Consider the following 16,641-nt stretch of genomic DNA (forward strand, 5'->3'; position numbering starts at 1 on the left):
TCGAGTCAGTGATGCCATCCAGCCATCTCATCCTCTGTCGTCCCCTTCTCCTCCTGCCCCCAATCCCTCCCAGCATCAGAGTCTTTTCCAATGAGTCAACTCTTCGCATGAGGTGGCCAAAGTATTGGAGTTTCAGCTTCAGCATCATTCCTTCCAAAGAAATCCCAGGGCTGATCTCCTTCAGAATGGACTGGTTGGATCTCCCTGCAGTCCAAGGGACTCTCAAGAGTCTTTTCCAGCACCACAGTTCAAAAGCATCAATTCTTTGGCGCTCAGCCTTCTTCACAGTCCAACTCTCACATCTATACATGACCACAGGAAAAACCATAGCCTTGACTAGACGGACCATGGTTCCCATAATAAACACTCTCACTAATCAGTTTGATGAAGAATAACTTGCTAGCACTGGAAAGTACAAACAGTCCAATACACATTTAACACTTATGGTCCTTGTGAGGCAAAAGATTCTTTAGAAACTAGCCAGCTGAAAGGCTAATTTACCAGGAGAGTTCTAACCTTTCTAACCTCTACAATGTGAAGGACATCATTAAAATGCCAGTGCTATAGAAACAGTTTTCCACCTCGTTTCCACTGCCAGAGGATGAACAACATCCACACTCCGCTGGTGTGATGCTCCTGGCAGGACAGCTTTTCTCCATCCCTGTCTCTTCCATCAAGAAAGCACGCTGGAAGGCAAGTGAGTCATGCTACTGTAAGAATCACCTTGCCTCCAGTTTCACAGGGTCTGTCAGCCCTACAATTCCACATGCTGTCATTACCCAACACTCGGTCATGACGCACCGTTTCTGAGGAGCCCTTGTTTACCTGGTTCTTTGCCTTTGGCAGGGCCAAGATTCTCATTTGCATTCAGTTTTAGGTTTTTATGTCATTTATTAATATTACCAGTAGGACAGAGTTTTTAAAAAGATTTATTATATTTGGTTCTAGAAATGATAGAAAATAAAAATTGATACCATAATGTCACACACCCTTGGAAAGGCATATTTATGCTTTCGTGCCAGAGCACAGTTTGATGCATGGCCAGAACTGGAAAGACCTCCGCCATGGGTAACAAAGGGAAGCTGCTGATAGGAGGAGCCCTTGTTAAGTTTGCAAAAGTTTTCTTCTCTATCATTTATTTTTGGGCAAATGTCAGTCCAGAGGGAAGAGTTAACATAAAAGGCACCTCGAGTAAAAAGTAGACCTTAACTGAAAATAGCTGCACATGTTTACATAAAGAAAAAAAGCCCTATTGATGCAACTCTCCTGCAAGGCAATGATAATAAATGCAAAAGCTATTGCAACCGGAAAGTCTGTATACACTTAGTTGAACCTGGTTCATGGATAATAATAATCACTTTTGTGTTTATAAACCTGTGGATGTTTTACCACCATTAATATGAGCGTAAGTACTGTTATTTATATTTATAGACTTTTTTTGAGGGGAGGGGTGTCACTAATTATTATCCATAGTCAATATTTGTTTCATTGCATTTTCTCTTAAAATGCATTGTTATGTATACATTCAGAGATGCATTAAAAATTCCTATTGCCCTTCAAGAATGTAGCAAAATGTAAAACTGCTACCTTAAACCAAATTTCTTTAAAATGATTATAAAGCCAATAAAAGCTGACATTTTGCTATGATTTAAGCACCTGAAATATATTCTAACCAATTTATATTCTCTGAACTAGAGTGAGGATCCTCACGATTTCTATATATGTACAAATACTGCAAATTAAGCTAAAAAAACTTGGAAAAATACAAATAGTCTTTTACTACAAAGATCCCAAATCCACACAGGGGCCTGCACTCAGAGGAAAATGAACAGGAAGCCAGCAAACACAAGTCTGCATTTTCTAATACGGGGACACAGGCCTCAGCGGAGCCAGGTGGTATTCAGCTGGGTCTGGTTCTTGATGCTGGTATCCATTTTAAGCACTTCGCGAATGGCCATGGTCGCGTAGGTAGAAGGAGGGAGAGAAAAATCCATCTTCAGAGCTCTGTATTTGCCTTCTGCCAGGCAAGAAAGGAGACAACAGACAGAAAAGTAAGGCAGCTGCAGACAGCCTGGTATGAGTCATGTAATCTCCATACAGAAAGAACTGTGGTCCTTTCCCCAGCCTGCTTCCCAGAGAAGGAGCATGGAAGAAAGGGATCTGTGAGTAAAGGATCCAGCTGACTCTCTACAGTAATTCTACCTGGACTCTTCCTAAAAAGGGTGGGTGACAGACGAGGAAACCCATGTACAATGTTTTCACCACATGGCGAAACTGGACAAAGAAAAGGCAACAAAAATTTGATGGTGAGAAGGCAGACAATGTCTTAGACTCTCTTGCTGGATTTTCACTCATCTTTGTTAACTCTCTATGGTGAGGGGAAGGATATTCAATCACATGACATTATACCTTCTATAATGTTCATTCATTTTCAGTGCAAAACACTGCTTTAATCATTGACCTCCAGCTATAATCTTAAAACTAAAATGACAAAACACAAAATAGAAATCACAGAGTGGGTTGGGAGGTGGTCAGTGATGGTAAGTTTTTTAAAAATATGTTTCTGTATGAGAAAACACCTCCAAGTTGACATAGAACTGATGGCCAAGTAAACTTACCAGAAGCAAACACTGGTGGTGGTCTACCTTCCAGGTTGTCCACATCTGTGTTGAAGAGTGGAATTTTAGGATCATCATACGCAACAACTTCCCTTCAGAACATATAAAGGAAGAAAAGTGTGAATGTGAATTTCTATAACAGGTACTAGGTTGCTCATCACCATTTGCTTAAGAAAAACACAGAGGCCCAGTGTGGATAATTCTAGGTGAGACTATTCAGTAACAGAATAAGGCTAGATTTTACATACAAATACTACACAGCAAAGTGAAAGATGATGGCAATCTATGTGAAAAACGAGAGATGTTTCCCCTAGGATGGAAATTCTGTTGTATGTGTTTGGTATGTAGTAAACTTCACTTGGCAGAGATGCAACTGAATTAATCACAGCGTTTACATTTTTTCTAGAGTGGTTATTACCACTAACAACACTGTGTCATTTTGAGAAACTGCTCTCCAGAGTGGGCAAGAGCAAGGACAACTGTGCCAACCTCTTCCCGCAATCCAGAGAACAGGAGGGAGGAGGCAGAGGGAGAAGGGGAGACAGAGAGAAGGAAATGACAGAGTTTCCTGACAGTGCGCAACTGGTCCAGGCTTTAAGGTTTTAATTATCAAATACAGCTTTACATAGTACTAAGTATTAAGGTATTTTAAAATGGGTTCATACAAATGTCTTTTTCTCTTTAGAAACATGATATTGAAACAATTATAAGAGTGTGGAACTCAAAGCTAATTCTGAGTAAGAACTAGAAAATATCAAGTCTCTTTAGAAACGGAAAAAGTTCATTCTCAGCACATCTCTTCAATAATTTACCAACGTCAATAAGATGTAAACTTAGCCACTTGCACTATATTTGAATTCATTTATCTCCTGATAACTTTAAAAATACTGAATAGTAGTTGTTATGAGAATACTATTTAATAACAACAATAACACTCATATACCAGGCTGTAAGCACTGAAAAATATTTACGTGATGCAAAAGCTTAAAATCTCACAGTAATTCAGTTCTATTTCATTCAAGACTATTACTCACCAGCTGACATTCTGAGGACGAATAATGATCTTTCGGTAGGCCCCTGATAAGGAATAATCTCTAATTTTGTGTCTCATGTTGTCAATATCAAGATTGTCTGCTGTGAGCATTTCCCTGTAGGCTTCACTAACTAATAAAAAACACAAAAGTTATGTTGAATGCAGCATGTCAGCAAGCTATCTTGAGCTTGACTACAAAGAAGGTAACAAAAGTTCAGTTAGATCACCTTAACAAATTAGTCACATCAACTTATAATCCAACCTGTTCTCTGGAATTCCAATTTACTGCCTTACTAACTGGTACTAGGTGTGTCCACTTTAGGTCTGTTTCCAACTTGCAGATTCTCTCTCCCACCAGACACAGTATCTGGGTATAAGGTTCCCAAGCCAGGCACAAACGACCATTTCATCAGAAATTACTCAACTGCAACTTACATGTTCTAAGAGTTGGAAGAGATTATATGCAGAGCCTCAAACTCTTTCCAGAAGAAGGTAGTTATAAATAAACGTATAAAAATAAGAGACCTGGGAACACCATCTGGCTCACCCTCGAACCTGATGTAGAATCTTTTTTTATAACACCACAGAGAGACGGGCACCCAGCCTTTGCTTGCACGTTGCCATCCACAGGGAGCTATTACCTCGTGAAGCATGCAATTGTTGGAAAGATCTTCCTTTGCCAAGCTGAAATACTCTTTGTGTGACTTCTGTTGTTTGCTTTTGGACATAGATTAATTGCTCCCTTCCACATGTGTTCATTAAGTACTGGGACTTTAAGCCATTTCTTCTCTAGACCAACATGTTCCCCCAAATGTTCTGTAGTCCCCACAGAGTCCTAATCTGCCTTGGGTAACAGGCTTATGTTGTATGTAACACTGGATAGCTTCTATGAACACTACCACCAAAGTAGCCTTTTCCATCTATACATTTGATCTTTGAACATAAATGTGAGAATTTACATTTAATTGTATTAAATGCCCTCTGTGGTACTTTAAATACCTTTTTAATACTTACTTTTCATATAATTAACTGTTTTGGGTAATACTACTTGCAAACATGCTAATCAGATTTCTTATTCAAGTCATTTGTAAAAAAAATGTCAGGTAGACCAGGGTCAAGGAAAGACCTCACAACCCACTTATGAGGACAGCTGGGATCTCTGATTGAGCGCCGCTGACATCAACAGCCTATGTCATGAATCCACATGCCTGGACCACCACCCAGCCAGTCTGTGAGCCCCTGCCCTGGCCACAAAGTCTCCACTAGAGGCTCTGTCAGAGGCTGTGCTGAGTAAGTGATACTGCCTAACCCAATGTTTCTGACCTCAAGAGGTACCAGAAAGAAGAAAAGAATGTATTCTTTTTCTCTCTTGGAAAGAGGGCAAATGTGGCTCTGAGCACCTCAGTGCCTGCCTTCTCCAGCTCCTGGGTTCCCCACCGGGCCACTCCCGCCATCCATACAGCACAGGTAAGCCACGCTCCTCAGGCATGCACCTCCCTTCCTCATTCTCCCGCTCTTCTCTAATCCTTCTCCCTCCATGAGGCCAATTTCACACAGCAATGTGATTAAGTCAACATGTAAATGGAGGATAACCACTCAACTCTTTCCTAAGTATTTACCTTATAAAAGAAGGGTGCTAATCCTAAGCATTCTGTAACTTCAAGGAATATAACATCAATAAGTAAACTAATTCTGCCCTCTCAAGAGAAAAGATTTTTAACAGGAAAACACCTCCTACAAACCAACCCGGGCGAAGAGTAAACTTTCAGGGTCAGTTTCACCAAGCTGGTCCCACACTCAGGGCTGCTTCCTTTTTTTCAAGTTCTGAATCCTTGAACAACCATCCTTCCCCCGCCACCCTCCAACAATGGCATCCATGAAGGTACAAAAGTAATTTTCAACAGCCTCTGGGCCATGGGAAATAAGGGTAGGGAATTTCTAGTTGATAAACTTTCTAAGCTTCTGGAAATTTCTAAGTTTCCAGTTTATAAACTTCTGAGTCCAATGAACAGATATTACTTATATGGTTAAAAAAAAAAAAAAAGCTTTTAAAAAAGCAATGTTAAAGTAGAATTGGGGCTTCCCTAGCAACTCAGTCCATAAAGAATCTGCCTGCAATGCAGGAGACCCAGGTTTGATTCCTGGGTCGGGAGGATCCCTGGGAGAAGGAAATGGCAACCCACTCCAGTATTCTTGCCTGGAGAATCCCATGGACGGAGGAGCCTGGCGAGCTACAGTCCATGGGGTTGTAAAGAGTTAGATACTGCTTAGCAACTAAACCACCACAAAGTAGAATTATTCAATCACTTCCTCAGTGACACTTTCCAAATTCTTCCATCATTAGTAAGAGTTAGCAAATTTCAGAAATTTAAATAACAGTGCCAACAATAACAACAACAACAATAATAATACCAACACTATCACTACCACCACAATCTCCACGATCTGGTTTCTTGATTTAAATCATCCATCTGAATGCATCCATATGAGGGAGACTTTTACAAGTAAACTTGGCTTACATATATTTGAAATCTAAACATTTTTTTTCAAGTCTGATGGAAATTAATACTGATTTTCTTTTCCTCTCTCTGTACTCTTGGGTGCCAGTGGCTTAAATATGTTAGACTTTAACTATTTTCCCCACACAGGGAACTTACTTTTATGCTTGGGGTAGATAACATCAAAACCAGGCAAAGGCATTACCACATCATGGATGGAGTAATTATTAACATCATCTTCCTCAATAAAGGTGGCTGTGGCTGAAAATACATCAATGAATAAATTAAGAATATGGGCAGGATTTTCATGAGCCCAATCTGCTAAAATTACATACATCTAAGCAATAAGAAATGCAAGCTGATACAGGTTCAGTGGCTTAAAGAAATTAATTTGGAATATATGCTTTCTGTCTTTTCTATTTATCTATTTAAGAAACAGATATGGATTTAGAAAAAGCAGAAAACTTAAACTATTTCTCAGCTACAACTTCATGTTTTAGGAATCCTTTTAGCTTTTTCCTCAAATAATACTACAAAACACAATCTTGAAAGCTATCACAAATGAGTGCATTTTGCTAGAAGAATAACTATGGGAAAAAAGACAACCCAGTCAGTATTTAGAGGATGAAATGTGGTGGCACAGGGGACATTAAAACCCACCAGATGTGACCAATACTGGATAAGGAAAAATTAAATCAGGAAAAGGTTAATTAAAATTTCTGTACAAATTATAAGCTCTAGCGGATTTACTGGGCACACCTACAGATGAGCAGGCTCTGTCCCCAGACAGTTTCAGGGCAGACTACACCAGGAGAACATGGACTTTGGAAATGGACAGACTTAGTTCGATTTCTCTTTTTTTTAAAACCAGCTGTGGAACCTTAGGGTGAGTGACTGAACCTCGTCTGAAAAACAGCATACTTCACAGTAATCCTGTGAGCTTTAAAGTAAAGGGCTTACTTAGAAGGCCTGGCACACAGTACGGGTCGTAGCAGATGGGGCTGTCTGCACATTTTATGAACACGTCAGGCAGTGAGTATGCACATCACAGCCCCCAAGCAAAGGGAGCTCCAGTCTTGTGTTGACTAAAAGAAACTCTTCAAGACTGACCTAGAACAGCAGGGAGGCTGAAGTACATTCAGAGGTGTAGAGAAGTATTTGACAGACCCAGGTTAGGATCTGGAAAGGGATTTTAGGCAACACGTATTCCAAATCTTATCCTAGTTAAGACAATGGAGACTAAGGTGCATATTTTCAACTCAGAAGCATTTTTCTTTAAAGATAACAGATCCAAACCAGTCAGTCTGAGCTTATACTGTCCTTTCATCTCAAGCTTACCAGACACAAGCTCTCTATCTTAACCAGAAGCCAGGCTGGATGTTCAGCACTAGTGTCAAACAACTGACCCCAAGGTGGGCTGAGTAAGGATGGTATCTGCCTTTTACCTCCTTTAAGAACAAGGTCGCCGGGCACAGGCTTCAGCCCGTACTCGTCAATCCTCTTGCTCACCATGTTGTTCCACACGTAGCTCTGATAGCTGTGAATGTACATTAAGCGATTGTTTCTTGGTATCTGAGGGGAGGAAAAAATACAAGCAAGAGAAAAAAAAATTCTGAATACTGAAGAACTGTACTTGCCAAGACATCCCATTTGTTAAGTGGCGCACTTCTATAAGAAACTCCTAACTTCCATCTCCCATTTTTTTAAGAGCTTACAGAAACAGTGACTGATACCAATTTCAGAGGCGGAACCCCTCAGGCTGCAAGGTATTCACAGTCAGCAGCAGCTCCCGTTTCGTACCCACACAGTGCAGACGTGAATGTGAAGAAAACAAGTGCTTTGGAATTCATACTCTACATCAGCGGTTCCCAACTTTTTTGGCACCAGCGACTGGTTTGGTGAAAGACAATTTTTCCACGGACACAGAGGGTGGGGAGGGGTGGGATGATCCAAGTGCATTATGCTTACTAAGCCATCATGGATCTGACAGGAGGTGGAGCTCAGGCAACAATGCCAGAGATGGGGGGTGGCTGTAAATACAAATGAAGCATCTCTCACTCACTCACTGCTCACCTCCTGCTGTGCAGCCTGGCTCCTAACAGGCCACGGACGGGTGTCAGTGCGTGGCCCAGGGGCTGGGGACCCCTGCACTAAATTAAAGACACAGACTTCAAACTCAAGGAACTTACACATCAATCATAGAGCTAAGTGTTTTCTAACTGTACAGAAGGCAAAAGCCTATATGACTGATTGACCACTAATTTCCTCGAACAGGAATCCTGATTTTTGGGGGGTACATCTGGGGAACAACAAGCAAGACTTAACAATTAAAAGTTAAACTTTTAGTCTATTGGGATTATGGTATCCAAACACAAATATAGGCTATACTCACCAAAATGGCACCCAGAGAAACCACACTAAAATGTAGTCAATTAGACCACTTACTGTGTAACCCTCTCACTGAGGCAGGTTACATTCTGATGCTGGAGAGTGACCAAGAAATGACCTCTATGATGGGTTCTGATTTCTCAAATACCAAGACATTAATACTTCATATTAATACTTCATTTAAATCAAACTTCCTCATAGCTACTATTTCCCACACAGATGCTTTTTTCAAGCCCTCCGTGTTAATCATCACCGCTCCACTGTCTGCACCCGTCGCCCTCCCCGGTCACCATCCAGGGTCTAAACAGGGATCACTCAGGTAGCACCGCTCTCAGAGATCACCAAGGGAGCCTTATTTACCTTCTGTTCTTTCGAAATTTAGTAAAATTTAAAGATAAAAATTTCAAAGCATTAAGCGACCTTGAGTCAGGGCCTGACTTCACAAATTGCACTCACTATGCCAAATGCAGAGACTATATTCTTCATTCCGTATTTTGAAAGTCCTCGGAGAAGCTGCCCTTCCACACACCTTTTGACAGGTAGTTTTCGGAGGGCAGCGGCTGGGTCTTTGGTCTTCGCCCATTCTTCCCTGCATTTAACCAAGTACCCCTTTTCAGCTGGAGTGGGGGAGAAAAAAAGCTGTGATTAAACAGTTTATCCAAAAGACAGACTTTCATAACTTAAAACATTTCCCAGAGAAGACAAAATTAGGAACTGCTATTTGGGACAGAGGTACTCGGAAGAGCTTCTGCTCACCTGAGAGCAATAATCAGAAATGAAAAGACAGGAAAGGCAGAGAGCTTACAGAACTAGATGGCTTTCATGCTACCATCTCAGGACTTAAAGCCAACCACTGAGGACTGCCAAGCCGACTCAACATCAGACAAAACCTAAGCAGCCCTTTCTTCCTTCCCTCTCTTTTTCTACTGTACTGTTGAATGTAATGGGTTACTTTCCATACAATTAGACCACCTTATCTCTTTTTAATGTGCAAATGAATAATCATCCACAGTGGACATAATTATTTTGGTGATTTATAACATGATACTTAAATCCTTTTTCAATACAGTATGACATTAGAATTTCTAATGAACTCTTCAAACAAAAATTCTCAGTCTGCTTTCTCCAAGTTTTTACATTATATTACACTATGTTTTTATAACAAATTAACCACCAGTGAAATCTGTTTGGATTCCTGTATGTTCAGAGATTTTGTAGTGCACAAAGAAATGAATGTATTCATTTATGAGTTAATAAATTAGATGAGCTTGAGCTAAAGAGCTGAAAATAAAAGATAAATTATAAGTCTTTAATATATACATAAGACTTGTACAAAAATAAAGATGCAAAAATTTTGAAATAATGATGGTAATTTGTACCTATACTTTTATTCAAAGCAATTTCATGAATATCAAGTCATATATTCCTTTTTTTTTTTCCTTAAGATTATTTTTATTCTCACCTCCAGAACGGGGTTTCAATATTAAATCCATGACTTCAGCCCAGGAATTTTGCAGTATAGCTCTAAAATTAAACAGCATTTATTTTACTTAATTTTGTATTAAGATGAGTTTTATCTGCCCAAATTTGTAGAGTGAACAAATCATGTTAACTTTATATATTTTATTAAACTTAAAAGCAGAAAAACTAATATTGATATAATACAAGTAAATGTCAAAAGAACTAAAAAGAGAAGAAAATTAAGAATATAACATTTATATCATTTACTATCATCTCATTTTTAAAATGCTATACATTTTTAATATATCTCATTTTTAAAATACTACCAGGTCATGCTTTAAGCTGTTTACATGGTATTATCTATATAAATCAGTCTTTACATGCCAATATTTATTTGAAACTTTCAAAAAATTTCTCCATTCTATTAAAAAATTCTTGCCTAGGTAAAGAGAATAAATACAATTTATCTTTCTGCATTATAATTTTCACCAAAATGGAAGTATCTTTACTTTTGCTGATTATAAGTTATACATGTTTCTATAAAATTAAACAGTACAAAAGAAAGGAGGTTACCTGGTATCTAACCTGTAAAAAACAAACACTGTTAACACTTCAGAGTATAGATTTCAAGACCTGCTTGATCTTTACGTGTACGCTATTTTTCCTTTTACTTTTATTATACTATCTTTTGCCACACAAAGGATATATTTCGTGTATCATATCTGAACACTTTTTCCTCATTTTGCCACACAAAGGATATATTTCGTGTATCATATCTGAACACTTTTTCCTCATTAAGATTTCTGGACTTGGAGTCAGAAAGCCCTTCCCTACCACCAGAAAACAGAAATCCCTCCTATTAATTTTTCTGTTTTTCTAAACTAGGGTTTTTATTTTTCACATTTAAATTAATCTATATGAGATATTTGTGTTTTATGTAAAATGCTACTGTATACACTAATGAGATCACATATTTAACCTACTAGTTAACTAACTAGTAGTTAACTAATCTACTAACTAGTTAGTAGATTTTTAACCTACTAGTGCAAGGAATTATTCTAAAAGACATCCCACCGCTGGCCATTCTTTAAGTCCTGGAACAAACCATGCTGCAACAGTCTTTAAACACCCTCCTGAGTAAAACATTATTCAGCTGGCCTAGGCCTTCAGTAATATTTGCAAAAAGAGCACAGTGCTAATTCAGGACTAGGTGGTAATGCACCAAATACCATGAAAAAAAAACTTCTGTGTGCAAAAACCTTTGTTCTCTGGCTGGCCACTTGATTTTGTAAACAGTTCTACGGAAAACCAGCCGTGCTCATTAACATATGTGCTGTCTCTGGTTGCTTTCACCCTGTAACAACAGTGCTGAGGTGCTGCTGGACACACTCTGCGGCCCACAAAGTTAACTATTTATGACCTGACCCTCTACAGAAAAAGTGTGCCAACACTTGGTATAATGTAAAGCTGCTTAACTACGAGACTTCTTACATTACTAGTATCTTTCCTTTTTTCACTTTGTTTTATAAACCGTGTAAAGTATATGTAGCATAAAATTTATCATTTGAACTATTTTTAAGTGGACAGTTCTGGGGCATTAAGTCCAGCCACACTGTCGTATAACCATCAGGACCATCTTCCTCCAGGGCTCTTCAATCTTCCATGACCAATTCAGGATTCAGTAGACAGGAACTCCTTCTTTCCCCTCCCCACAGCTCCTGGCAACCACCATTCTACTTTGTCTGTGACTTGACTACTCTAGGAATCGCAGATAAGAGGAATTACATAGTGTTTGTCCTTTTGTGACTGGCTTATTTCGCTTAGCATAAAAGCCTTCAGGTTTATTCGTGCTGTAGCATGTGTCAAACTGCCTTCCTTTTTAAGGCTGCATCCCACTGCATCTATGTTTATCGGTTCATCTGTTAATGGACATCTAGTTGGCTGCTTCTACCATTTGGCTATTGTGAACAATGCTCTTCTCAACATAGGTGTATAAATATCTGTTGAGTGTTTTTATTTCTTTTGGGTATACATCCAGAAATGGAACTGCAGAATCATACAGTAGAAGCTCTGTGTTTTAATTTTTGGGGACTGTCCATATTTCTACAATGGCGGTTCCATTTTATATTTTCATCTGCAGTGTGCAACGACTGCAATTTCTCCACACCCAACACTTATTTTCTTTTCCTTTTTGTTCTTTTTTTAAATAACAGCCATGCTAATGGGTACAAAGTCATATCCTACTGTGGTTTTGATGTACATTTCCCTAATAATTAGTGGTACTGAACATCTTTTCATGTGTTTATTAGTCGCCTGTGTATCTTCTTTGGGGAACAGTCAAGTTCTTTGCCCATTTTTAAATTAGGTTTTTTTGTTGTTATTGAATCATATGAGTGGTTTTTGTTTTATTTTTTTTTTGCCACTCCATGTGGAGTGTGGGATCTTAGTTCCCTAACCAGGGATTGAACCTGGGGCCCTTGGCAGTGAAGCACAGAGTTCTAACCACTGGACTGCCAAAGAATTTCCCCCTTTTGCCTGAGCTCTTACCCTCACAACACAGCCTCAGAGAGGCAGAGGAAATACTACATGATATTTTCACTTTGTGCTCTTAAGGATGCGTGAACAAATACAACTGCATAGAGTCAGCTGCTGAAATCATGGACTGAAGTTGAGAAGACCCCTCTCCTCTCAGGACTGCACTGACAAACCAGTGAGCTCGAGCTGCCTCCCGAATTTCACCTTTGCTAAAGCAAAGAATTTGAAGTGCCAGGAAGAACATGAACTAAATAATCTCTCAGATCACTTCCAACTCAAGCTTCCCAATCCTAACTGCCATGTGAATAATCATTTAGGTAACACAGCATGTGCCGGACAGCAGGACAGTGTAAGCAAGCTTATAAACCGAGTCTTTACTGATGGGATTTTCACCCCAGCTCACCTAGAGGGGTTTCCTATTAAATTCACAAAGCTGATGAGAGAGTTCTTAAAATAAATTTTCTGTGCTAACTGCATCCTACACCACTTTCTTTAAAGGGTGAGGGAAGGGCAGGTACCAGTTTAAGAAATTAGGGAGCACCTGTTAACAGAGACCATAAACTACACATCTCCTTCAGGCTACTCTGGGGCTGAGTTACCCAACCGCTACTGCTGGGTCACTTACTGAGCCAAGATTTATCTGTGTAAAAGAAAACAGAATCCCTGGATGGGCTATTAGGTGGGAGAGGAAAACTGACTCATCAGGTTAAAGCTCTCTGAACCCTGACTTACTTTTTCACCTTGTACAGGAACTATCATAAAACAGAACAAAACTTAGAAGGAGGCTGTGGCTCAGTTGGTCATCTAAAAGGATTCGTTTGGCCAAGTTTTCCAGGAAATCTAGAAATAACTAAAAACACCACTGATTAAAAAAAAAATCCTGCTTCTTTTTTTTTTTTAATGACTGAGTTCTTTCAGACAAAAGTTAAGAAATTAAATACAAACCTTCCAACTTGATATGTGGGGACAGCTGTGGTTCCGAACCTTTGCATTCCATAGTAGTTGATAAACCCAATCTCCTTGAGAGAGTTCATGGCTTGTTCCACTTGGTTGTCAGTTCCTGTTATATTTCTGGGTGGGGGGGCCAAATGACCCAGAGAAAAAAATTTACAGGCAAACACACTCAGGGATGCAAATCATAAGTGACATGGCTTGGCTCCTGTGCTTTTCGCTTGCTCCGTGAAGCTTTCTCTCTACCTCCCAAGGACTTTGTCTTTTTAAAAACTGTGAAGTGTACACAACACAAACTTTACCATTTTAGCCATTGCTAAGTATGCAATATGGTAGCATTAAGTACATTCCCAGTGTTGTGCAGCCTCGACCACTATATACTTCCTGAACTGTTTCATCTTCTCAAATTGAAACTCCAGTTACTGAACAGTAACTCATCTCCCCACCTTTCACCCCAGGTAACCTTTATTCTACTTTTTTGTGCTATGAATCTGCCTATTCTAGGTAGGTGGAAGCGTAAGCTGTCTTTTGCATTTCAAGGAGACGGCCTCATTCCAAAGGTGGCGCTGAATGAGTAGAGGGGTGGCTGTATTGGTACAAACACTACAGCTGGGTTTGCTCTCCCAGCTCCATCGGACCCCACCTCGCCTTCCTGGGCCGCCAAGGCCATTGGTGCCAGCTCACTGGAATTAACAACCATTCTGAAGAGACTCGAGGTGACCCAAGAAGATCCTCCCTGGTCTGCACTCCCCACCACAGCTCTTTACCTGAGGACAACTGTGAAGTGATTTCCTTGAAGCTCTCCCAATTTCAGAGGGTTTTTCTGGTAGCTGAAATTCCCCAGCTTAAAGTTCATCAAGCACTTGTTCAAGTGGGCAAGTCTTTGTGCAGTTATTCTAAAAAATACAAAATGTAAAAGGAGCAGAAAGATGGTCATGACATGTCGCCTGGCTAATGATCTAAGACAGTTCAGGACAGAAAACGGCAGCTTAAAATGAGACTAGAAGCTGTGAAGACAGAAATGAGAGGCACCAAGGCCAGTGGGGTAAGCCGATCTTTCATTCGCCTCTGGAATGTTCCTCCAGCCTGAGGACACCTGTTCCTACTGGAATGATGTAACCTGGGCCATCGTTATATTCTTAAGAGTCTCATGTTACTTGTATACTGATAATGGAACAATTCTGTTTGAAATTTTCTACTTTTTGTGAGGGGAGAAGGGTGAGAAAGGGAGCAGAGAGCAATTCCTACAGGTAAAAAAGTTCTTACTAAGCATTAAAAAAGAATCATATTTTCATTCGTCCGTCAGAAAAATATTGTAATCACACTACAGAAAACTTGAAAAAGTACAGAAATACAGAAGAAAGTAAAACTTAGTCTCATCAGCTAAAAAAAAAATGTTAGTATCTAACTTTGAATTTCCTCCTAGTCTTTTTTCTTAAACACACATCAGATATATGTATATGATCTTTACCTGACTACATATATTTAGTCAGAATCCTATTACCATAATCTATACTTTCCTGCTATTATTTAAAAGGTATAAAGTTTTCATGAAAAACTCACTAACTTCTTTAACAGCAATACACATAAAAAAAGAAGTCAGTTTAGTTCAGTCGTGTCTGACTCTCCGAGACCCCATGAATCACACCACACCAGGCCTCCCTGTCCATCACCAACTCCCGGAGTTCACTCAGACTCACGTCCATCCAGTCGGTGATGCCATCCAGCCATCTCATCCTCTGTTGTCCCCTTCTCCTCCTGCCCCCAATCCCTCCCAGCATCAGAGTCTTTTCCAATGAGTCAATTCTTTGCATGAGGTGGCCAAAGTACTGGAGTTTCAGCTTTAGCATCATTCCTTCCAAAGAAATCCCAGGGCTAATCTCCTTCAGAATGGACTGGTTGGATCTCCTTGCAGTCCAAGGGACTCTCAAGAGTCTTCTCCAACACCACAGTTCAAAAGCATCAATTCTTTGGCGCGCAGCCTTCTTCACAGTCCAACTCTCACATCCATATACGACCACTGGAAAAACTACAGCCTTGACTAGCCGGACCTTTGTTGGCAAAGTAATGTCTCTGCTTTTCAATATGTTATCTAGGTTGGTCATAACTTTCCTTCTTTTAATTTCATGGCTGCAATCACCATCTGCAGTGATTTTGGAGCCCCCCAAAATAAAGTCTGACACTGTTTCCACTGTTTCCCCATCTATTTCCCATGAAGTGATGGGACCAGATGCCATGATCTTCATTTTCTGAGTGTTAAGTTTAAGCCAACTTTTTCACTCTCCTCTTTCACCTTCATCAAGAGGCTTTTGAGTTCCTCTTCACTTTCTGCCATAAAGGTGGTGTCATCTGCAGATCTGAGGTTATTGATTTTCTCCCGGCAATCTTGATTCCAGCTTGTGCTTCTTCCAGCCCAGTGTTTCTCATGATGTACTCTGCATAGAAGTTAAGTAAGCAGGGTGACAATATACAGCCTTGACGTACTCCTTTTCCTATTTGGAACCAGTCTGTTGTTTCATGTCCAGTTCTAACTGTTGCTTCCTGACCTGCATACAAATTTCTCAAGAGGCAGGTCAGGTGGTCTGGTATTCCCATCTCTTTCAGAATTTTCCACAGTGGAAAACAAGAGGTACAATACTAGAAAGCCTCTGCTGTATCTCTGTCCCTCAATACCCCGCTCCACTGGCAGCCAACATGAACAGTTTCTAGAAACACTTTCTGTACACATAAGTGTTCCTATTATCTTCTCTCTCTTTGGAATTTCTCAGTAAGCTTCTAATATATGTTATATGGACAGATCTGCTTGACAGATTTTCACAAAGTGAATGCAATCATGTAACCAGCACCCAGATCCTCCCTTTTAAAAAACAATTTTTGTTACATTTACAAATTGTTTACTATCTTCCTTTATTCACGGAAAACTGGAAAACTGTGCATTAGAGACCTGCCTTACCCAGAGAGTCCGTTCAGAAGCTGCCTCGCTCTGTGTGCAGGCACAAAGGGTGGCTGCTGCACTGCCTGGATCTTTTCTCTGGCCTTCATCTGACCAGTCCCCTGGGATGGCCATTTAAATTGCTCCCCATCTTCTGCTATTACTATAAAGTACTCTCTAACAAACATCCTCATACAGACTTCACTGTATGGTACGCCTACATAG

General features: G+C 39.9%; 1 protein-coding gene across 4 annotated transcripts in view; it reads right to left on the reverse strand.

Moving 5' to 3' along the window:
- Positions 1–911: 911 nt before the first annotated feature.
- The window catches only part of PUS7 (pseudouridine synthase 7), a 53,743-nt gene continuing 38,013 nt past the window's right edge, over positions 912–16,641 (reverse strand). For 3 of the 4 annotated variants that reach the window (XM_061413931.1, XM_061413932.1, XM_061413934.1), the window contains 9 exons: positions 14,252–14,380; positions 13,479–13,604; positions 10,000–10,061; positions 8,994–9,154; positions 7,595–7,721; positions 6,309–6,410; positions 3,653–3,782; positions 2,619–2,710; positions 912–2,017 (listed from right to left, as the gene is read on the reverse strand). In XM_061413931.1, the coding sequence (XP_061269915.1) occupies positions 1,881–2,017; positions 2,619–2,710; positions 3,653–3,782; positions 6,309–6,410; positions 7,595–7,721; positions 8,994–9,154; positions 10,000–10,061; positions 13,479–13,604; positions 14,252–14,380 (1,066 nt within the window). In that variant the 3' untranslated portion in view covers positions 912–1,880. The remainder of the gene's footprint in view (positions 2,018–2,618; positions 2,711–3,652; positions 3,783–6,308; positions 6,411–7,594; positions 7,722–8,993; positions 9,155–9,999; positions 10,062–13,478; positions 13,605–14,251; positions 14,381–16,641) is intronic. The other variant, XM_061413933.1, reaches the window with a different exon arrangement.

The sequence above is a fragment of the Bos javanicus genome, chromosome 4 (assembly GCF_032452875.1).
Source record: "Bos javanicus breed banteng chromosome 4, ARS-OSU_banteng_1.0, whole genome shotgun sequence".
NCBI lineage: Eukaryota > Metazoa > Chordata > Mammalia > Artiodactyla > Bovidae > Bos > Bos javanicus.